Raw genomic sequence first — 23574 nt, forward strand, 5'->3', positions numbered from 1 at the left:
TAAGAGTGTACATAGAATAGGTATTACAGATTAAAATTAAACAAATTCTTTCTCAGCAGACTACTAGGGGCATACTAAGCCATCAGTTAGCAGTGAAGGTCCTCCTATGCTGGGAGACCATTCTTCCTCTTTAAATCTATGATTGTGAACATACCAAGAATTGCCAGCACGGTGCTGTCCTTCAGGACTTCCATGGAACCTGAGCACACAAAGTAGATCGCTTGCAGGGCATCTCCCTGCCGGAGGAGGTATTCCCCGGGAGCACAGAAGGAGGTTTTGATGTGCAGAGACAGAGACCTGAGGCAACCACGACTGGCACACTCGAAAAGGGAGAGCTGCAAAATCTCCTTGTTCAAGTGCATGGTGATGTCTGAACGCAGCTCATCTGGGAAGTCTTTTAAAAGCTGTCCAAAAGATAGAAAAAATTATGAAAAAGGGAAAAATTGTAAAATTATTTGTTTTCACTTTTGCAGAAATAGCCTGAGTTAGTAGTGCTGCACGTCACACTGATGTAAATACTTCCCTTTGATTTTTCTTATCCCCTTGATGAGACATGTGCTTTTAAAATAAATTTTAACACTGATAAATTCCAGGAAAAACCTGAATGAATATATGCCTTTATTCTACCGAAAAACACCTCCAAAAAAGCCTCACCAAACAAACCCTCAGGAAAAAAAGTTCTATAACACTGTTTGTATGAATTCCCTCTAATGCACAATATAAGTTTGTCCAAGTTCTTCTCAGCTGATAGAACACAGTAGGCTGATCAGGTATACTGTTGTATACAGTGACATATACAATGAAAACAGAGCAAACATCAACATCATTTAGACTTTCTTTAAAATCCTTCTATAAAATTCATCAATATGCAATATTACTTCTTCTATAGCAAAACCACTGGAAGAGGGATAACTAAATAAACCTGCCTTGAATGTGTTTTTGTTGTTGTTGTTATTTTTATTTTTTAGTAACACTATTGGACACTGAAGGAGGGGTGGGAAAGGAATGGAGACAAGGTGCGTGTTCAATGGAAGAACCTATGGAAACTAAAACCCATGAGGTCTTCCTTTTTTCCCTTTCAAGCTGCAAGCCCACAAACATAGTTTTGTTTGTAGTTTGAGGGGATGTGGCATCTGAACAATACAATCAGCCAATGCTTGACCAGGTGGGCTCGGACAAGGCTTTTTATCTGTAGGAGGCAAATAATGAAAGACTGATGGTCTCTCCAGGAGCTGCAGTTGTAATACAGCAGTCACTCACTTTCAGCATGACTAAAGGTACAGAAGGTACAAAAGCTGAAGGTGATCATTAACCACATCTAGGAAATCTTTGACATCTAAGTCATTTTTGTACCTTTGTAAATCTTACTAAGCTCCTTCTGTTGCTAAAATGCTGTTGAAAATCCCATTCTTTGTGCTGTTCACAACACAAAAAGAATTTATCAGGAAAAGAATGTTCCAAACCCCAAATCTTTCTGCTTATTTCCACATTATCTTTAGGGACCACTGAGTTTTACAACACAGATAACAAGAAACCTGAAGGGAGTGCGCCATTCAAATAACACTCCAGCAGAGAGAAGCCATTATTTCTCCTGCAGTACAGTAACACATAACCTGGATAAGTAATTTAAAACAAGCAAGCACAGACACCACCAGAAATCTGTCTTTTGATTTCACTCTCAAGTTACACTTTGCAATATTTAAAAATGTAACTATATAAATAACATAAAATTCAGGCTAAATCACTTTTTTACAGTATTGCAATAAATAGGATGAAGGAGGTAGGAAAGGACATTAGAGTCCCTCCTTTAAAAAGGACTTAAAATCCCCATATAGATATTTTTTTTAGTGAAATACAGGACTACTCATTATAGCATTTCTGCTGGCATCATCTAAAAGGCTTCTGATGAACGCCTCTTCAGCATCTGAGAATCACGGAGGACTGAACTTTACTTTACATTATTTGATGTTTTAAACCTGCCTTTTCAATAGTGTACCCTCTTCCCAGGATAACCCATCTTTGTTTTTAGGCACAGTTTTCTTTGGTATGTAACTTCACACAAAACACAGCATCAAAAAAGAAAAATTACCCCCCTCCTTGACTCTAAGTTCATAGTCAAAACAATCAAATAAAACCTCCCCCCCTTCTCATTTGGTTACCTCATTGGAATCAATTCCATTATTGACAGACCACGTGGTTTGGAAATATTCAAGCATCCTTTGCTTTAGCTGCTGTGGCAGGTGATGGACCCGTATAAAGTCCTTCAAATCCTTAGTTCTTGTGTGATAAAGGGACCATCTGGAGTACATCCTCTGAATGATGGCAGTCACATTGCCAAACACCAAGGCATGCATCAGAGCTAGGGAGTACAGAAATTATTGTGAAATGTGGAGTGATGATCAATGAAACTTAACACAGAAAATAAACAGCAGCTTCACAGGGCAAAAATTTCCTGATTGAGAGATATAAGAAAGCTTTTGAATATAAGGCTCCTTGAATAATATACAGTGTTATTAATATTCATTTCTGGTTTTTGAGACACTATGAATCATAGTCATGAGACAGGGTAGAAACTGTTTCTATCTAGTCAGGGTACCCAGCAAAATAATGTCAAAGTCACAGTAAGTCCATAGTGTAAGAGAAAAGAAAAATGGAACATAGAATCATAGAATCACAGGATGATAGAATCATAGAATGGTTTGGGCTGGAGGGAACCTTAAAGAACATCTAGTTCCAACCCTCCTTCCAGGGACGGCTTTCACTGGACAAGGTTGTTCAAAGCCCCATCCAGCCTGGCCTTGAGCACTTCCAGGGATGAGGCATCCACAACTTCCCTGAGCAACATCTTCCAGTGCCTCTCCACCCTCACAGTAAACAATTTCTCCCAATATCTAATCTAAACCTACTCTCTTTCAGTTTGAACCATTCCCACTTGTCCTGTCACTACAGGCCTTTGTAAAAAGCCTCTCTCCATCTTCCTTGTAGGCTCCCTACAGGCACAGGAAGGAGCACATGTAGGCAGGTATGCTCAGGAAATAATGAGATACTAATAATCAGTATGAAAACTAGACTCAAACAGTCCATTGGAAACTACATAGCATGGAATAGTTTTCAGAGAACTCATATAAATACATACAATTACTAATGGAGACCATATGTAGTGGAATGAGGTTGTAAATAACATTTAACGATGTATCGTATTCTGGGGTACATATTTTACAAAAAATTCAGAAAAAAAACCCATTGTAAATTCAGGCTAAAAGAAACATTCAAAGAGACAATCTGATTTCTTATATTGCTTGGCACGGTCTAATATGGTTAAAGTCATTTATCAGAAAGTTCTGACATCCTGGAGTTTGTCTGCAATTAGTTATTGGCTTGGGAATAAAAAGATCAGAAGCAAAATTGAAGAAATATTTACAGATATAGGTCATCTGGGTTTGTCTGTGCAAAATGTGTTTGCTTATTATGAGTTGGAAAAATCACTGATAAATTTTGATATGATATTGATCTAATGTATAGAATATACACATCTACAAATTGTTTATTGAAAAAATTACTAAAAAACTTGATTGTTCATCTAAAGGGACGTCTGTCTTTATAGTTCTTGAAAGAAAGCAGACTCCTAAGAGTGACAAAGGAATTGGTTTATAAGCGAGACAAACAAGCTGTTGACCTTGCATGTCAATTTACAGATATCCAGTGTGAGTGAGAAGAGACAAGGGGGAACAGGAGGAGGAAAGGATACACTTTAAAATGGTAGAAAGAGATAGAAAATTCTGGAGTTTGGTGTACTAGAAAATGTTTACAGACTGAGTAAAACCCAAAGGAGCTAGTAACTATATATGTGTCCTTATTGCGAAGGGAGTGCAGAAAAACAGATAAAGAACTGCAGTGTAGAAATAGCAGAAAGAAAAGGATTATGTATATAGTAAGAATAGTAAGCCTAACTGGAAATTTATTTCTAAAAATAATCAGCTATATCAACTAGGTGTTGTTCATGATGGTGCAGTGAATTGCTAACTCATTAATGTCACAAACGAAAGCAACAAAATGTGAGGGACTGGTGTACTACTAGATACAGGATATTATACTAGAAATATGACAGCTAGGTCTGAAACAATTCAGCCAGACACAGATAAATAGGTTAAAGAAATAGTGTAGCCTCTTTAAGGATGCAATAATCAGTTTAAACAGGGGGGAGGGATAAAGCATTAGGTGGTGTATGAACGCATATGTAAGAATCACATGCGGTGTAGGCCTCTCATCAGGTTCCAAGCTAGGAGCTGGATGGTGTAGAGATCTCGTGGTTATTATAGGCACAAATATCATCTAGAATTTTATTATTATGGAAGAATCTGTCTTTGCCTATATACATTGGAAGGCAGCTGCTTCTCATAATGACAAGCTATTCTTGGCTGTGACAGGCATTAGAATTCTTTATCAAATAATCATACTCTTACCCTACTTTCTGTAAGAAACCTATTGCGCCTCTGTCTAAATCCAAGTAGGACAAGTTCAAAACTTCTAGGAAATGTATTTTATAAAGTGGCCTTTATTTTAATGGATATTCTAAATCACATTTTAGTTACTTACAGAGGAACACCTCTGATCCCAGATAGGACTGGAGCTACTAGAGTGGGCCTCCAATCTCTTAAATACAAAAGTACACATTATTTGCTGAAAGAACATGGAGAGTACAAGACAGAACAGAGTATGATCACCTGCTGGAGGGCAGATCTGATTAATATTTTACAGATGCTGGGTATCCTAGGAGTTCTGGTTACATTTTAATATGTACATTTTCTTTCCCGCTTTAAGAAGACATACTGTATTGAACAAGATCTTTTCAGAATATGACTTGTTAAAAATATGAATTTCAAATTCATGCAAAATAAAAATTAATACGAAGAGGCCAGTAAATATTAAAAAGGTATGCTATAAGCTATCTATTTGTCAAGTTTACACTTCTTTTTTCTTTCTTCAGCTTTTTCAAAGTTTAAGTAAGTTTTTTTCAGTTTGTAGTGTCATCCATTAAAGAGATACAGAAAAACTACTGATAAACTAACTCACCCTATCTGTTACACCTGAAATTTCATAAACGAACAGCTTGGTCAAAAAGTCTGAAAAACTTACACCAATTTTCCTCAGAACATCACTTTCCACCAGGGAATTTTAAAATTGAATATCAGCCAAAACTATATGCTAGAACGTTTTAAGAAATGAAGAGGTATCATGTCCCCAAGCATACAGATCAGCACTTTATTCCGAACAGTTTTCTAAGGCATGCTCACCCATCTTCACAGTATCATTCTAACTCCTTCAAGTTTCCTTGATTTTTATCAATAGTATCTAAAATAGAATAGAGTTCCTCAAGAAAATACCTGCAGATCAGCCTGCTCTGCTTTTTTTACCTGGATATGTCTTGTTCGCTGGACCCCTGCAGATATAAATCCCTCCTCCTACCTGCTTGCCTATAAGCAACTTTGTCTTTCAGTCATCAGTTCCCTCTTACTCCACTCAGTTGACTAGTTCGTCACAATTTATTCAATGTACAAGCATATTATTTCTGTCACTTAATAATACAAGAAATAAAAGTGAAATTGTTACAACTGGACTAAATGAATGTATAGGATACCTCTGTATTCTTCACTATTACATTTATGAAAGCTCTGCCATATTAAAATGAATTAAATATTCATTGCTGCCTTACATGGGAGATCTTTTGGTTTCTTGATAGAAATAAAAACTCCTTCCTTAATTCCAACAGATTTTATGTAGTGAAAGCCCCAAAGAACAGAGACCACAGTGTATTTTAAAACTATAATTTTATGCAACCACCAAAAGCAATTAATGAACTGCTTGTGGTTTTGTGACATTGTCAAAAAAAATTGTATCATTCTTGGATGATTCATTATATTATTGCCTCTTATTTTCAGGACTGAGGAAAACTAAAATAATTCACTGGACAATTCTTATACCGATTAATGCTGCAAATATATAGTTTACAGGTAATTAATCATGTTCTCTGGCTTTCAATTGTCAAATCTGCAATTTATTGTTGCCCACAGAAATTTATCCAGCAAAGCTGATACCCAAGGCTTTACTGACTAGCCCTGGAGAAATACCTACTAGTATTTCCAGAACAACTAAGCAAGCAGAAAAAAAAAAGGAGGACAGAGTACTCTAGCAATGACTTGCTTTTACCCTTCATGCCCAGTGTGACATCTTTGAGCTGTATGATGTACACATTGTGAAGTAGCACACCTAATTTTTCGTGGGAGGAAGGTGAATGTAAAGACAGAGCTTCCAGTACTTTCTCTAAAGGTCTTAGCTTACAAATCTCTGCTGGTTGTACCCAGGTGCCTCAGCAGAAGGAAGAGGACCATGAATGAGCACGTGGCTTACTCCAAGTACGACTTGGTAATCAACATAAATGAAAATGTTACTAAGAGCTCCAAATATGACAAAAAATTGCATTTTGATCCAAATCTGTATCAAATGGTTATCAATGATAATTGAACTACTTTTTTTTTTTATACTAAGGCTCACCAGACAGTCTCCTGGCTCTGTCCTGTCTCTATTTCTTTCTCTCTGGCTCTCTGGTCTTGTCCTTCAGATGATGAGGATATGCACCAGCTCACAGACACATTGTCCTGTGGGCTCCCACTTCCCCTCATCACCATTCCCAGGGCTGCTGTGGGGAGTGTACTGCAGCTGATGTGCACATCATACCTGGCTGTCTGGGAAAGTGTCTGCCATGTGACTGAAATCCTCAACACATTGCTGGGCCACTCTCACTGTTAATAATGTGAACTTGCATTTTAGTGGGCGACACTCTTTCATCACCATAAGTGAACAAAAGGTTAGAAATTCATTTGCCTAAGAGAGTTTCTCTAAACTGAACAAAGTTATTTCCTTCTTTTGCCCTTTTAAATTAAATTTATTAAACCTCATTTGTGTTTGTTTGGCGTTTCTTTTAAGAAACTTAGCAAAATTTCAGCTTTTATTTGACTTTTTCCTATTCCTTGAAAATGCTGTAAATGATGCTTAATTGTACTTACCCCCAATCAGCATTGTGCAAATGGAGAAGATCTTTTCAGCATCAGTATTGGCTGAAACATTTCCAAAACCAACACTGGTGAGGCTGCTGAGAGTGAAATACAGGGCAGCTATATAGGCACTTCTGATTGATGGGCCTCCTAGCGTATTATTCTCATAATAAGGAGATTCAATTCGTTTTCCTAGCTCATGAAGCCAACCTGCAAAACAAAGCATAAAAAGAATTACTATTAAATATTACTGACACCTCCATAAAAGCTGCATATTATATAAAAAAAAACCAGTTCTAGAAGCCCCCAAAAACCTAATTAAAAGACAGTATAGTCTTCACACAATTCCAAGAATAAAGAGAACATTAAAATGTAGGAATTTAAGCACCACATTAAGTATTGTGTCTCTGTGGTATTTATGTACGATTTTTTATGATAAGAACTGCATTTTTGCATTGAAATCAAGTGGTTTTGAATTGCATATTACAGGTCCAATTAGATAATTTATAAAATCCATTAAGTCACTGAAAAGAAAAAAATCTTCACCTAATAGCACTGCAGCAACAATGCAACATCATTTAATTCTTTCCATTAATTAATGCTTAGAAAGCTTTTTGACATTCTAAGACTAAATCATTATAATAGTAATTACATATTCAGAGCTTTTCACATGTTTCTTTTTACAGTAGAAAAGATTCAAAGAACTAAACATAACTTACAAACCAGAACTAATTTTCAAAACATGCTTCAGTAAGTATTTTCTAAATTGTTCATTTAATCTTTCCTTTCATTTTGATAAATGAGTCTATGTATGCCAGAGAAAGCAGAATTAGCTACTGCCTCAGATATTTGAAAAAAAACAACAAAACAACCCCAAACAACAATGCAGAAAAAATATGCAGCTGGAAAACACAACCTGAATGAATTGCATAAACACAATGCTTCACAAAAATCAAGATAGGGGAAAAAAGAGGGATAAAAATCTATTTGTGTGCCCGGTTTTGCCTGTTTAACAGCTTGCTTGGGAGATTGGGAATCTTTCTTGGGTATACAGGGAGAATTGCCACAAGAAAATAATCCTGACAGACAGAGTTTTATTTTTAGAAAAATTGTTTGGGGGGTCTCCCTTTTGTAACCTGGGACCTGACAGACTGAATCACCTCCTGAAGCTTAGTCTCTCTCCACTTCAGTCAGCATCCATTTCTGTGAATCCAGATATGAGCTGGGGGAAATCTCATTGCACAGGATGTCTGCAAAAGTAGGGGGTAGATTTAAAGTATCTGTCCCTGCACTTCCAATTAAGTTGGGAAAAAAATCTGTAGGGATTTAGCACCCAGAGTAGACCTGCCGAACCATGGCTGCTCCCATGCTCAGCTCCAGGCTTTCTAGCATGCTCTCCTCCAGAGAAAGCTCAGCCAGAAGGGCTTAGTAATGGCAGAGCAAGGTCTGGCTGTGACTCTGCTGACCCACTCTGTGCAGGACAGGGAATTTAATCAAAGGCGTAAATGAAAGCAATCTGCACTGTCGTACGATGGCAGTACTGAGTAGGACATTTTACCTTGCTGACGGACAAGAAAGCATATGAAAATCCCCTTGATTTTGCCTGGATAGATAGTACTCATCGTGGGGCTATTTTTTATTTGGGGCTCCCAATTATTTAAAATGAAAGTAAAGCAAAATGGGGAAAAAAAGAAGCCTGTCTGAGTCAATACCAGTCCTCTGTGCACTACTCTTTTTCCAAGAACACACTACATTTCCTCAACAGTAACATGGCCCTTTGTATGGCAGATTTAATTCCTATGTTTCTATAGTAGGGAAGATAATCACAAACATTAAAGAACATAGAATAAAAACCTAAGAAAATCTCTGGGATTATCTCTGAGCTTAATCTCTCGTTTTAGCTCTGAGCTACAACAGTAGCAGTTAGCAATGATTAGCAATTCTTAACAATTGCTAAAATAATGCTGACAATGTAAAGAAAAGATGTTAGGTAAATTTATTCAGGGTTTAGACTTGGAAGAGAAAACATATCTCTGAAAGGGAAAACCCAAAAAATAAATAAAAATATATTCTTCTGACTTGTAGATAAGAACATGTTTACAGCTTCTCATTTCTATTTTGGCTGGCAGAGATTATCCTAATCAGGAACTTTTGAAAAAATTATATAAAATGATGTTTCAGCCAGAGTATATAGAATGCTGCAATATCTTCCAGATGAACTGTACCTCTCATATTTTTGCTGATAGCACTGCATTTTTTTTTCAGTTTCAGGATAGAGGAAAGATACTGTTGGGTGTAAATACTTTCTTCAGCCAGTGGAAATAGTCATGAGGTAGCGTCATTGACTAATGCCTTTTCCTTTTCAGTTCCTGTAGGTAACAGCACTCAGCAGATTCTCTGGCAAACTTGAGTAATTAATTTCTGCCCTCAGGGAAGAAGAGAAAAGTAAATATACCTTGTAGTCAGAGGAGCTTCCTAGAATTTAACATTATGAATCTTGTCTGGTTCAGAATTAGCACTGTCTAGGTATAGCTCTCTGACTTTGAAAACATTTTAAAGTGCCAATTAGCATAATTAAGAGGAAGGCCTTTCAAAGGGAAAAAGAGCACTTAAGTAATCAAGTCCCATTGGAAAAGTCAATAGGAATTGGATATCTAGCTCCATTAGACTAGTTTGAAAATTGCTGTAAGAATCTGTATTGAGTTTCATTTACTTATATCTGGGAAGTGCTCAAGTATCAGCAGAAGCCTAAAAAAGCATTTAAACCTCCATAGATTACATACTTTTAAACTGGATGTAAACCACATTACTTCATTTAGTAGACATCCAGAAAATCAGCCCTTCCCCTGGCTTGGTGCTTTCTCTGCATTGAGTATGTACAACACTCTCTGTAATTTGAGCTTCATTCTGTATTACTACTTAGATTTTCCTTATATGCCAGATACTTAACATATCAGAATACTGTCTGGTACTTCAAAAACTTACAAATTAGTTGCATTTTCTAATGCATTAATTAACCATAACACTCATTCTAAAAATAAGAGAAACTTTATTTTTTTTTCTAGCTAAAAAATAGACCAAAGGTCTCTGGTTTATTCAGCACTACAGTGTCAGGAGTAATAAAGAGGTATAGATAAGGAGTGCCTCTTAGAGCATCCCTGAATGTCTGAAAGTAATAGTAGCAATGATGCTAAAAGAGAAAAGTATGAGACAAAGGCCAAGCTTCTCTCAGCTATTATTCCACACCAAATTTAGGGACTTCAAGTATTCCTGGGGGAAATGTAAAGGTAGAAAAGCCTATCTGCTCTCATGTAATCACTTTTTTTTGATGTTTAGACTGTATTTAAACCTCATGCAGCGCCTGACCATACTTGGCCCTTTCATGCTAGTAAGGAGAGAAAGCAATACTATGTTGATAGTAGAGAAAGAATATGTAGTGGGAAATGCTGGAGTAAAAGAAAGGACACTGTGGTTTGTCTTTAGTGAGGGTTATCTTTAAAGACTCTGTTTGAGGCTGAGTTTTTCTCTTCTGGAAAAGAAAAAATAATAAAAGAATGTCCTGAACTGGAGCACATGCAGCCTTCTGATATAAATAGATTACAACTTTCAACACAGAAGTCGCTATCTTATGACTACTAATGTGTGTTGCAGTGAACAGTTTAGGGTCATTAAGGAGAAGATAAAAACTGTACAAGAGAAATTAGATCCTTCATCACTGGAATGCATTTTTAAATTAAAATCACCATGTAGCTTGAGAGCTGTCTTGGCTCCCGCTGCAGTAGTCCCTTATCACTGCTGATAGCTCCTAATTTCAGATCTAGAGCCAGGCATCCAGGAGCTGTTGGTTTGCACAGCAAAGCACACCACCCTTTCATTACACAGCTGTACCCTCTGATCTGCAAATAAACATCTCATATTTCCATTTTAAATGCGGGAAAAATGTTCCAAGTTTCTATTGCTCTCAATGAACCAAGATTTTTAGTTGTATCTTTCTCTATGTTTCTCTGTATTAACCTCCACAAAATAAACCTTAAGGCAGAACAGTTGCTAAGAGGGAGCAAGTAGGTGAATTTCCTTCTTTTTAGGTAAAAGCACCTGTGAATACAGTTTCTATGATTTTAGATGTCCAAATCTTCCCTTAACTGTCCATGTGGCTTCTTCAGAATGTATCATAATTAAAGTGCATTTGAGGAGTGTAGCCCAGAGCTAATATTGTATTTGAAATAAGATTTTTTATAACACCATAATGAATACCTTTTACCATATCAAACCCCAATTGTCATTCATTAGACATTAAAACATTAGCTTTGCTTTTAAGATTGCTTCCAAAGAATTTTGCACAATTACTTTCTAGATGTTGCCGACTGATATAATACATTCAGAGTCTAAAGGTGTATAAGGAGATTAAATCATTTTACTTCTTCTTGTATGTATGACTGCATTATTAAATAATCATTGCCTCTGTTCTCATGGTGATTACTTGTTTAAGGTACTCGGGTTCTTCACAAGAGCTTCAAAGCCTTTTTTATCCTTGTCTAGCCAAAATGTTTTTGACGTGCAATTTTTTCCTACTAAAACATTTGTAGTTTTTCCCAAGACAATTAGAAGACTAAACATCACCATTCCTATTATTTCAGCCTATGGAATATTGCTGTTACTCTTTCATTGCCACAAAACCTGGTCATTTGTTTACAGGTTTGATCTATGGTCGAGTTTTGCCTGTCATGTTAGGAGAGGCTCCCAGGTACCAGAGCAGATGGTTTTAGGATTAAAGAACCCTAGAGATGACAGGAGCAATCATACCTTCAACCAGTGCTTCTGAAGGACTGTAAATGTGCCAGACCTTTTTGGACTGGGTCGATATGTACAAAAAGAATCAGGCTTTTCTTTCACATAAATTTGGAAAAAAAGAATAGCTTCTAACCCCCCACCCTCCCCCCCCAGCCCCTCTTTCCCCCCTTCCCCAAAAGACCCCAAAAGGAGAGATACTTCCTATGGGAAGCTTGCAATCTACCTCAGTGAAGGCACTATAAAGATTATAATGGGATTTCCAACGTCTCTGCTTGATCACTCTTGGGCACGTTCATGGTTTAAAAATGGTAGAGCAAAAGTCCCGATATTAAAAACCAGTACAAGACACAGTCATGGACGTGTGATACAGTTGCACATTCTGACAGTGTGAAAACACAGCTCCAGCACATCTGCTCAAATGGCAGAGTTGCACATTAGTAAAATACAGGATATGAATTAATGCTCTTTTCAAAATGAAGACAATAAATAAATGTTATATGTGTAAGAGGAAACCTGAGAAGTGTCAACAAGTACAGGGTACAAAGGAACAGCTCTGGACAAGAGGCTTATATTTGAAGAAAATTAGCTGGTATTCTAGATAAGTAATTGCTAATTGGCAATGCACAAAAATTAAAGTAGAATGGTTTAAATATTAGTACAACAGACATAACCATAATGGCTGCAGGAAAATGAGGAGCAATTTGCATTAATCTAGTTCCCTTGATCTTTATTCTGCTAACACACTTTCCTGCAAAGAGTAGACACCTAAAATGAGAAAGAAAACAAATGTGATAAAGACAATAATGTATTTCTCAAGTACTGAGACTGCTTAAAAATGTTAAAGTAGTCATACAAGAATTTAGGTGAACACTAGGAATGGATAGATTCAATAAATATGCCATTTGATTTCCATTGAGGAGAAACTGGACAGATTTTTTATTACACCTCTTCCCAAATTAACAAATGAAGAGAGATGGTCATGAGCCAAAATCCAAGGCACAAACACTCCTGATAAAGCTGAAAATTCATACCCTTGCATCTACTTTTTTTTTTTTAATGGATCAAATTTTAAAAATCAGGATTTGAACATATGTCAGCAGAAATTGTAATTCTCTGCAGCCTTTGGGAATTCTACCACTGATTTTCAAGCATCTGTAACATCATCCAGAGAAAGTTTGAACTTGGACATAATCCAGTCAGAAGGGAAAAACAAAGGTTAGTGAATGTCCCTGTATGTCTCATTGCTCTTGAGGCTTGGACATTCAAGATGCACAAACCTCTGTAGTCAAAAGCAGGTGGGTGAAACTGTTACCTTCATATCTGGTTCCTTTTGAATGCCTGCTTTACCCTTTGCAGGTACAATAATCTGGAGGAAACTCTGTCTTCCCCAAGATCCTTAGGGAAAGTTTTTGACTATCTAGAGACCTACATTGAGATAGATGTTTAAAGACTTTAAAAAACCCATAGAGCATTCCAAACAAAATGTGTATTCCTTTGATTTAGAGCATTTTTAAATACAAGCTTAACCTCTATCAGGTCTACCAAAAGTTCATTTCATTTGAAAGGTGACAACCTATGCATTTCTTGTATAAGGATAACTAATACACTTTGTAAATATATTGGCTGTTGTATTCCTAATTGAATGTATACTTAGAAGGTATCATAAAAAACCTTACATTTTGCAGAGCTTTAACTCATCTAACTTGAAAAAGCCATAACAAGATATTGACCCATTGTTCTCACTGAAAATGACGCTTTCACGGTGAAATAAATACTCAATGAACTAAGTAGTTTCAGTAGGAAGAGAAGCTCAATCAAGGAAGTAAAGAAAGGAAAAAAAATCTGAGATCTAGTCACAATGTTCCTCATAACAAGAAGAACACAGCTGAACCAACAGAAGTAGTGAAAACCTGAAAATTAGGCCTTAATTATCTCATAAAACTCAACTATAAATTTCAAGTTTCACTATTTAGAATAAAAAAGTAACATTTTCCTTTCTCATGGTAAAATTGATGCCATCTTTGAGATGTGGAAAAAACTTCTTGTAGGAAGTAATTTCTTGTCATCACCAAGATGTGGTCTGTTAAATAATTTATATTTTTATTTTGGAAAGCCATAAGTGCAAGGAGAGATACTTCCTGTGGCAATCCACCCCAGTGAAGGCACTATAAGGATTATAATGGGATTTCCAACATCTCTGGTTGATCACTCTTGGGCATGTTCATGGCTTAAAAATGGTAGGGCAAAAGGCCCGAAATTAAACACTTGCAATGATAGCATTTTATTAGAAAACAATGTAGGAAAGATATATTTTAAAATATTTAGTTAGCAACAAGTTAGAAGAGTCAGAAGTCCGGCACATCTTCCACCTAATGCAAAATCCTACATAAACACTCTACAAAACACAGTGCGGATGAATTAACAACAACTTCACACATTTCAAGCCCTGCACATTTCTAGCCAGAATCTAATATAGTTTATGCATTAAATCTTAGAATTTCTGGATGATGTCCTATCTTCTTTTGTCTGCAAAATAAAGTCTTGCGCTTTCACTTTTTCCCCTGCTGTGAGAAATCCCTGAGGAACAGCCCAGATAGAGTTTCACAGTCAGAGCCCCAGATGTTTCTTAAAGTTGGTAGGTAATTAATGTGAATTAGATATTTACATTTCTTCTACACCGTGGCAAAATATTGTCTTTCCAGAGAACTTCCTTTGTGCTTACAAGTAGAGTTTATTCTGGTGAGAGAAGAAAGAAAGGAGTGGCACTGGGGGGAGAGGTTCCTTTGGGCAGGGCTCCAGGACAGTCTCCTAAAAGCCAGCTAATGCTCTGCATGAACATAGAGGTTATCACCTCTATAAGGCTCCGGGTGAGTTGTCCCTCTCACCCCTATGCTGTGTTGCCGCCTTGCTGCCTCATAAGGCTACAGATTGCATCTCTGGGACATGCAGCTGGCATTCTGTGGATGGCTAAACCAATCAGACAGATCTGTTGCTCATATTTATGAGGAAGACCGCAATATAGCTCCATACCAGTCTCACAGTTTAATGTAATAAAGATTCCCCTTACAGCAGAGATATATTTATTCCAAGGTAGAGACCTGTCTATATTACATATAAGAGCTATGTATAAGAATTTGAAGAGCTGACTCAGCAGACCTGCAAGGAAAACATTCCTCTTGATATTTTATGATAGTTCTCTAAACATTTAGACTGTGTTGCAAAGAAGCTCCAGTGTACATGGTCAGTCCACCTGCATTACTGCAGAACTAGGTCATAAATTCCTTCAGCCTCATTTATCAAGGGGTCAGTAAATTTAGAAAAGGAATGTTCTTGAAACTCTTCTCTGTGATGTTAGTACATTTCTTCTCAACAGTAATTTGTCAGATGGCTATGTTAGAATATGTGGGAGATTTAAATCCCTCTTGCTTTTGCAAGTCAGCAGTTTACTCTCTCTTCCCCACATTACTGAATCACAGAATCAACTAGATTGGAAAAGACCTGGGAGATCATCAGATCCAAAGAAAGGACAAGATGGGGAAATTTTCAATTAACTTCTTGTGACAGTAACAGACGATACATGCAAAACACTTGCTATAGATAATTATTACTATTAAAATTTTTATTGTTACTAGGAATAGTTTACAAACAGCTCTAATGCCATTAATATATTTGGAGCGAAGAAAAATACCTTTTCATTTTTTAAAAAAATTGTCTTGCTTTATTCTCCCCAGTATCTTTTCCCAGGGTTCTTACACTAAAAGAAATTAGTAGCGTAAGTAAGTTAGCTACTTTTTTTGTAATATAGTATAATGTTAATTTAATTTTTAGACTACAGGTAAACCATACAAATCTAAACATATAGGTAATTTTAGAAATGAAATTGCAAGGCCATAATCAGAAGTATATAAATCACGTGAATATCATCTTCTTTAAGGAGATGCTCACACTGTCACTGCACAGAGTTTCAGTATCTAACATTTCTGCTCCTTAGGCAAACTGGCTGCTACTGTCCTTTTCCAGGCTATTAAATGCCTTGCAGCTAAGCTTGGAATTAGACACGTTTGTGCTCGTTGTCCGTTCAGTGCAAAGAGCACGTCCATCTATGCCCCCTTTGCTTCCCTGTGCTCCATAGGTCTGTACCCATCTGTTAGAGCTTTTCTTATCTTATATTTAGACTGTAATATCCTCTTGGGCAAGAGCAGCCTTTTTATCCTGTGTTAATTCAGCAATGGAGACAAGAGGGCCTTGACCCATGAGTAGCATCCCAGGTGTTCCTGCAATGAAATTTATGGTAATGAGGGTTGTTTTTTTTTTTATGGTGTCAGCTAAAGAGTTAGAAACCTGTTTTGCAGTTTTATGCATTTGGAGTCCAAATCATGCCAAAAAGGTTTTGAGCTACTACAGGCAGGATATTCATGTCTTTTTTAAGAAATAAGCATTCTCCTCCATAAGCAATATAGATGATTTTAAAATGAAACCTTTATTATCAAAATATGACAAAATATCCCACACAACAAAGCCTTGCAGAATGTTAAGTTTTAAAGTTGCTAACAAAATTTTGTGTCCAAATGTGTGCATCATGGCATAGTTGGTAAATTAATCTCACCTCTACCCTGCTGTTCTCACCTGCCCAGGTTTCGCCATCAGAGAAATACAGACTGAAGTCTTTCAGTTCTTATGACAATTTCTCAGTCCTAAGAGTTAATGTATTAAAGTTCTGACTCAGAATCTGCAAGTAAATTCTCATGGAGGTAATGACAGTGATAATCAATACCTTAAAATCTTTGTAAAAAAACCCCAGTACTGTTTATTTGCAACAGCAAGATATCAAGAGGACTATATTTTTTTAGAAAAACAGTGCAATATGCTACACATATTTTATATTTTCATTCTGACTACCAGCAGTCTGCAAGAGTAGAGCTGTTTACTTCCAGACTCTGCTGTAAGGGTCCTCTCTGCTTTTTAAATCTGAGTAATACAAGAAGTGGTCCCTCATAGGTGGTACCTTCCCCTCTCCTGCCATCTTCCCCACTCCAGAAATCAAGCCAGCTTTCAGCACCTCCTATCTGTTCAAATGCAGTCTCCCAGCTTGGCAAAACAGGGCCAGAAGCCTCAGCATGGAAACTGTTTCCTTTTGTAGGTCTAACTACAAATGAAATTGCAATTCAGAATTGCAATAAAACCATGCTGATTTCCATCTGACTGGCCTGCATAATCGCACAGGAGATGATAATGACAGCACAGAGTTCAGTTTGGGTCAGTATAAACTGCTGCAGTCTACATGACATCCATTTCTCCTTGTCTTCTGTATTAATAACATCCATGCTGGTTAGATAACAGCTAAGTATGTTAACCCTTGCTACAATCCCCTCCTTGCTTGCTCCACAGTTTTTACAGCATTGTCTAAGTATTTTCCTTTGTGTTCTTATCTAAGGAGCCACCGTGTTGTACAGGGACCTGTGTCTGACAGGCAGCCATATGATAAATGGTATTAGGACTTTATTTGCTTTTGACTTGTCTTATTTTTTTGTTCCTTGATTCTACAACATAAATAACATTTTTCAATTTGTTCTTTTATTATGCACCACTTGAATCAAGGAAGTTTAGATCCAAACATATTTGAATTTGGGAGGAGGAAATCAACAACAGGGAATATTTCACTCCAGATTGTATCTAAAGATAATAAAAAACCCCAAGAACTTGCAGTATAATAAGGGCTTGATGTAAAGAAAGAGTAAAAAGTGAAGAAGAAAGGTGGTGACTTCATGGAAAAGCACACAATGTTTTTAAAGTTGCAGCAGTTCTGAAATATTACATCCGTGTCTGCAGATATGACAGGTCTTTTTGAAGTGAGTGACATAAGGGAATCCTAAGCGCTAGTATTTTTATCTCTAGCTCTCTTAAACCTGACAATGAAAAACAATTTAAAATAATTAGGTATAATTACTTTTACAGAATGTGGCTTGTGTGAAACTTTATATGCTGCAGAATTCATTGACATACTCTCACAGCTTCACACTGGCGTCTTTGGCTGAAAGTAGTTACTAGTTAACTTTGAGCACTGTAGCCTGAAAGTACAAAAGGAACAGAAATATTTTCCAAGGTATAGGAAAATGGAAGAGAGCCTGGAAAGAAAAGACTCTTGAATAATTTCTTCATTTCTGTACAGAAATCATTTTCTATTCTGGCAGCAGAAAACCGTTCTTTTATCAAGCACCTGCTCGGGTAAAGGGCAGAGAAAAAAGGATAGATAAATAAATAGGAAATAGGAATATATGCAAAGGACATCTTTAGATTAAAAATTTAAGGTATGCTTGTGCTACAGAAGAAAAGTTATTTTAGTCATTATGGGATGTCTTCGGAATGCAACACAGCATTCTAACACCCTAGGATCTCTACCTGCGTGATGGGGCTGAGAGGCAGACCAATCACATATTGAAGCAGCTGCTGAAAAGATTTCAAAATTTATAGCAAAGTGTTTGTGGGTTTAAACTAGATTGAAAAGGTACAGTTTGAACAGCCTAGATATGAGCTTCAAAACAGAAGTAGAAATTTCTAAGAAATCCTAACAGAACTTCCTATTACACTAATGTGTAAGACACACTAATGTTTTAACAAACTGTACAAAGCTCTCTGAGGAGGGTAGTGTAACCCTAGAACAAGCTACCCAACCAAGGTTTGCAGGACTTGGATGGAGCAAGCCGTGTTTACCGCGTGTTATAGTCCTGGTTCAACTATCTGGCTGGTTTAAATGAACCCCAGAGGCTCTCTGCAGCCAAGAGTTCTACAGTTCCAAGTACAGCAGTTAAGGGTTAAAGACTCTGACGTAACTTCAAATTTTCTGAACAGAGCTTTTATGCACAATATGTTCAACTTCCAATAAATTATACTTTCTGGTGTTCGCATTATAGAAGCCCTGTGGAAAGATCCTGGTGTTATTTTACCTCTTGGGACTATCCCTTCTTCTGGGGTGTTTACTAGGCAGATTTTTCCCCTACGTGTGGCTCTGAGAATTTCTATTATGGTTGCAGAAATTTGTCCAGATACAGCTTCTGCACTGAGATAAAAACTGCTTTGTAGAATTAATAAATGATACATAGGTAATCTGTTGTTTGACACAGCAGGACACTTTGTCAAATCTCAGGGACTTCATTGCATGCCAGATTTTTACCTTTGACTTAAAAACTGTCCAAAATTTTTTCTACTAGTTACAAAATCTTGGAAATATTTTAATAATGATGTAAAAATTTAACACTCCATTTAATAAGCTACTTTCATGCCTGTTTTTTTCTGGGCTTCAAATCCAAGAGGGCATCTCATTCCTGTGGTATTTGGTGATTGCTAAAGTGGTGGTTCAATCAGAAGGCAAAGTAAGGTAAAGGTAAAGGAAAATACAGTTTAATCAAGGAACTGAGCCTGCAGGAAAGAACAGCAGGGAAGAATAGCAGAATAAAACTTACTAAAGCCCAGAGCAGCTAAAATACAAATTGGTATTAATCTAAATGCAAAAGGACTGTTTCAGTTCAGCTCAACAAATGGTATTTTGGTTTCACTCACCTGCACCTCAAAAACAGTGGTTTGAGTTTACAAACAGAAAACTGAATAATTTCCACAAACTTAATTTCTATGAATATTTTAAAATATAAATTTATATTTTAAATCCTGACAAGGTCTAGTATACACTGCTCTGAAAAGAAGGATTTTCGTAAAGAAAACCTCTTGTAGAAAGTATATTGATATATGGTTTATATTTATTTATATAATATGTATTTATCATACAAAACAGGCAAAAAAAGTAGGGCCAGGGTTTCAGATAAGCCATTCCAAGACCTTAATTTGTAAGTATAGGTCTTTACCATATGCAGACAGGTTTCCACACATACTTCCTGCATATGTTCTGGTGATTACAGTTTTGCACATGAAACCCCCTTGCAGCAGTTACATTTCTCTGTCTCCAATCTCACAGACTTACAGACACAGAAAATACTATGTGCCTCTGCTTCTACTGTACTAAAATAATGAATATTTATGTTTATCTGCAAACAGGATTTCTTCAAGAGCCAGATGAGCTTTGTCTCATTTGTACCTTATTCAAAAGTCTAACCCAATTAGAGAAAAAAAAAATTTCTTTCATTAATATTCCACACCATAAACTTCTCCAAATTTGGCCTCATATATAGTATTTCACACCAGAATTATTTTCACCATTCAGGTAAGGTATCCAGCAGATTTTAAATAAATATTTTTCGTTGTTTTGAATTACATGAGTACATTAATTCTAATTTCTTCATGTTTTTAATGATTTTATCTATATTCATTCTAACAAGGCTAGATATTGTGAACCTCAAAAAATTCATGGAAAATTTACACATTGCGTGTATAATAAAAGTGTTACTTTCACAGAGGAGTAAAACTCTTAAGGATTAAAAAAGGCAATAAAATTATTTAAAAGAATTTCAGTGTTAAATATTCTCCTGGGATTAAAATTTTCTGTTTGAACTGCTTTAGAGTGTTTCACCACTATGTAATGCTTCAGTATTTTGGTATATCCTTGTCTTTTTCAAAGTATGTGCAATGAAATAAGTACTGTTTGTAGTAATTTTTAAGATGAGTACTTTGAAAAGTTTCATAGCTTCAAAGTGATCATCTTGCAAGGTTGTCTAGTTTATTCCTATTTATTATTTCTGTATGACACTCCAGGGGCTAATTATTTTATAGTGTTGCAAGAAACAACCCAAATTAGTTAGCTGAGTCTCTCAGATATTGATACCCCAAAATACTTCACAAGAGTGGTAACCATCAACCATTTCCTTCAAATATTAATTAGAAGTGATTTTCAGCCCTACATCCCACTAAAAAAAAAAAAAAAAATAGGTGAGTATACAGGTATTTCTATTCCACACAACAATGGACCTTCAATACAGGTACCAAAGGTCAACAGAGCACTACAATTCATTTTGCTAAATTGAAAATACCAGCACTCATGCATGGCATAAGCATATTTTTAAATTCTTTTTCTTAAAGATGCCTCTTCAAAACGAGGAAGGACGATAGTTCCAGAGGAATGTGTTCTGTTACTACTAATGACAAAAAATGAAGAAAACTGATAATCAAGAACATAGTGAAGCAGAGTGGAAGAGAAATTAAAACCAAACATGCAGGTACAGAGATGACAGACTGAAGTGAACAATTGATCACTGCTAGCGAATGATGTGCTGTGTGATGTAGTCAGCATGATGTTCTTTCCTGCTCTGCACAAGGATTCATAAATCTACACATGTCAGTTCTAACCTGATGGATGTGTGTGTTTGGAGCAGTGAAACCAGACTAATATTTTACAGTGGGACACAGTTCTCTTGGCTGAGGTCCTTGGAAATTTACAAGTGCTCTTTCTGGCAGTGAGGAGGATTCACTTAGTTCTTACAGTGCCACGAAACAAACTGAACTGCGGTTCCCACTAAAGCAGACCAGGGAGTGCTGGGCACCTGTGCTGAACCTTGCCATCTGCCAGACAGCACGAGAGCAGGTGCCAGCTGCAGCCTTTCCCAAGACTCCAGCTGCACTTCATTAGTACTAGCTCTTCATCAGCTGAACATTTGTTGAAATTACTGGAAGCTGTTTTGATGTAGGTCCAGGCTCAAACTCCAGAAGGTAGGTCTGCAATACAGAAGTAGGTACATGTACCTGCATGCACCAAACACTTCCATCATATGGGTCCAAAACCTGATCATTCCTTAGCACTACAGTTTTACCATGTGTCTTCTCTTAGCTGATTTTCTTGACAGCCCCACTACCTGGGGATTTATGATCACACAAAATCTCAGTTTTCATATTTTTTTTCAAAATAAGTTCCTGGTTGCCACTGTTGCTAAGAATGTTAAGAACATGAGTCTCATAGGATTCCAAAGCAGATTGATAATCACACATTTTAAAAATCTCATTATTTTTCATATTTTTGTTATGGTTTTTGAATGCTTAGATTTAGTACAAAATACTCATGACACATTCAAACCCAAGTTTTTAATCCTTCAGCAGAAGGAAATGTTGTACAGAGACAAAGCCAGAATGATCTAAGATCATTAATAGAGAAGACAATTCCTATATAAAAAAGAAGAAAAATAAACACCAAGCCTCTATCTCAACTTTCATACCAACTCTTCTCTCATGTCTATCCATTTAAGTAATTTTTTTGCAAAAATATATTCATATTTCCCTGCTTCTACAGTACATTCTGAGACTTAGCATAATATGAAAACACTAGGAGTCAAAAATTAATTATTGCTTTGACAAATTATGTATTGTATTGATCATGAATGGAAATAATGGCACTGATATTTCAAATATGATTTCTACTTTTATTTGCCCCATGGTTATGCTGGGTTGTTAGTTCACTAACATACATTATTTGTGGAAGAACTGGCAGATACACACGTACATAAAAAGAGACCTATGACACTTCTGAAAAGAGGAGAGCCTGTGTTTTAACCTGAATAAATATAACAATGCCACAAGTATCTATTGTCAAGGATATACTTAAATCTGTACCTTCAGAATTCCTGGCAAAATTGCTCAGGACCTTGTGAAAACTAAAACCTTCTGCCTCTGGTTTCTTAGCATAAACTAGGAAAAAGCTTCCTGGCACTAAAACTTCCCAGACTATTGAAACTCAAGAGAATCACAGGTAAATGTCTCTCTTAATAGATATTCCAGCTTGACGCTGACTTACAAAATTCTGAAAAGAGTGAAGCAACCTGGGGACCACGAAGGACTTGGGCAGAATTTTGGAACCTGAGCTCAAGATTTTAACCTAAAGTTTGCATCTAAGACATAGGACACCTACATTTTGGAAAACCCATTTCAGCCAACTTCTGCATCAGGCCAGAAGTGCCACAATCTTTACATGATTGAGACACTTGGAGATTCTCTCCTGTCTGCACTTGGTGGGGATCTTTCAGTCACCTTGTCCCTGCATCTAAATTTCCTGAAGGACTCAGTGGGAAGGGTAGTTTTTGAATTCAGGCTGTTCACTTCAGCCCAACATGAGACTTTTAATACCTGAGTGAAAGACCCTGAAGGCACAGCCTTGTTTTCAGCATTTCCAACTGGCACCACTCAGGTCCTGTGCACCTTTTTCTGTACCTAACTCTGCCACTGAGAGCTAATTGCGGGTATTCACTGGGAGTCAGGATCCGAGTCCTTTTAAAAGCTCTGACTGCAAGAGTGTGATAAACAAAAGATGTGTGGGAGGTTTTATACTGCAGAGGATGTGAAACTACAGTGGTTCAGCCACAACTGTGTTCTTGTTTTTGAAAGTGCTGTAAATTAAAAAACTAATAGAAAATGATTAAAAACCTGAGATGAAACTTGAGGTATTCAATTGAAATAAAGATTTAAATAGCTGAAGAACAATACTCTTTACAGGCCTGATTTTAAAGCTTATTCCAAAGTTCATTTATTATGTATAAAAAACCAGCTATTTTTGTACTGTATTTTGCATTGATAACAACCCCTCCATAGTCAAAATGTTGTGTTACTGTATGACTAACAAAAAGTTACAGCTAATATTCTGGTGGACAGGAAGGAATTTTTTTTGAGACAGTGGCACAAATTCTACCTGACAGTTTTGACTATCTAAGGGAGCCAGCATCCTGACTCTTGGCCCTCTCCTAATCTCCTCACTACACTCAAGACAGTCGGGTTTCAACAACTCACATGGTTCTCACAGAATGAA

At 36.7% G+C, this 23574-nt stretch overlaps 1 protein-coding gene across 3 annotated transcripts in view; it reads right to left on the reverse strand.

Moving 5' to 3' along the window:
* Nucleotides 1-23574, reverse strand: part of KCNH8 (potassium voltage-gated channel subfamily H member 8) — a 175510-nt gene that overhangs the window by 39666 nt on the left and 112270 nt on the right. For all 3 annotated transcript variants that reach the window (XM_048302178.1, XM_048302169.1, XM_048302162.1), the window contains 3 exons: nt 7065-7262; nt 2160-2359; nt 155-404 (listed from right to left, as the gene is read on the reverse strand). In XM_048302178.1, coding sequence (XP_048158135.1) covers nt 155-404; nt 2160-2359; nt 7065-7262 — 648 coding nt within the window. The remainder of the gene's footprint in view (nt 1-154; nt 405-2159; nt 2360-7064; nt 7263-23574) is intronic.

This window comes from Corvus hawaiiensis, chromosome 1 (genome assembly GCF_020740725.1).
Source record: "Corvus hawaiiensis isolate bCorHaw1 chromosome 1, bCorHaw1.pri.cur, whole genome shotgun sequence".
NCBI classification, from domain to species: Eukaryota; Metazoa; Chordata; class Aves; order Passeriformes; family Corvidae; genus Corvus; species Corvus hawaiiensis.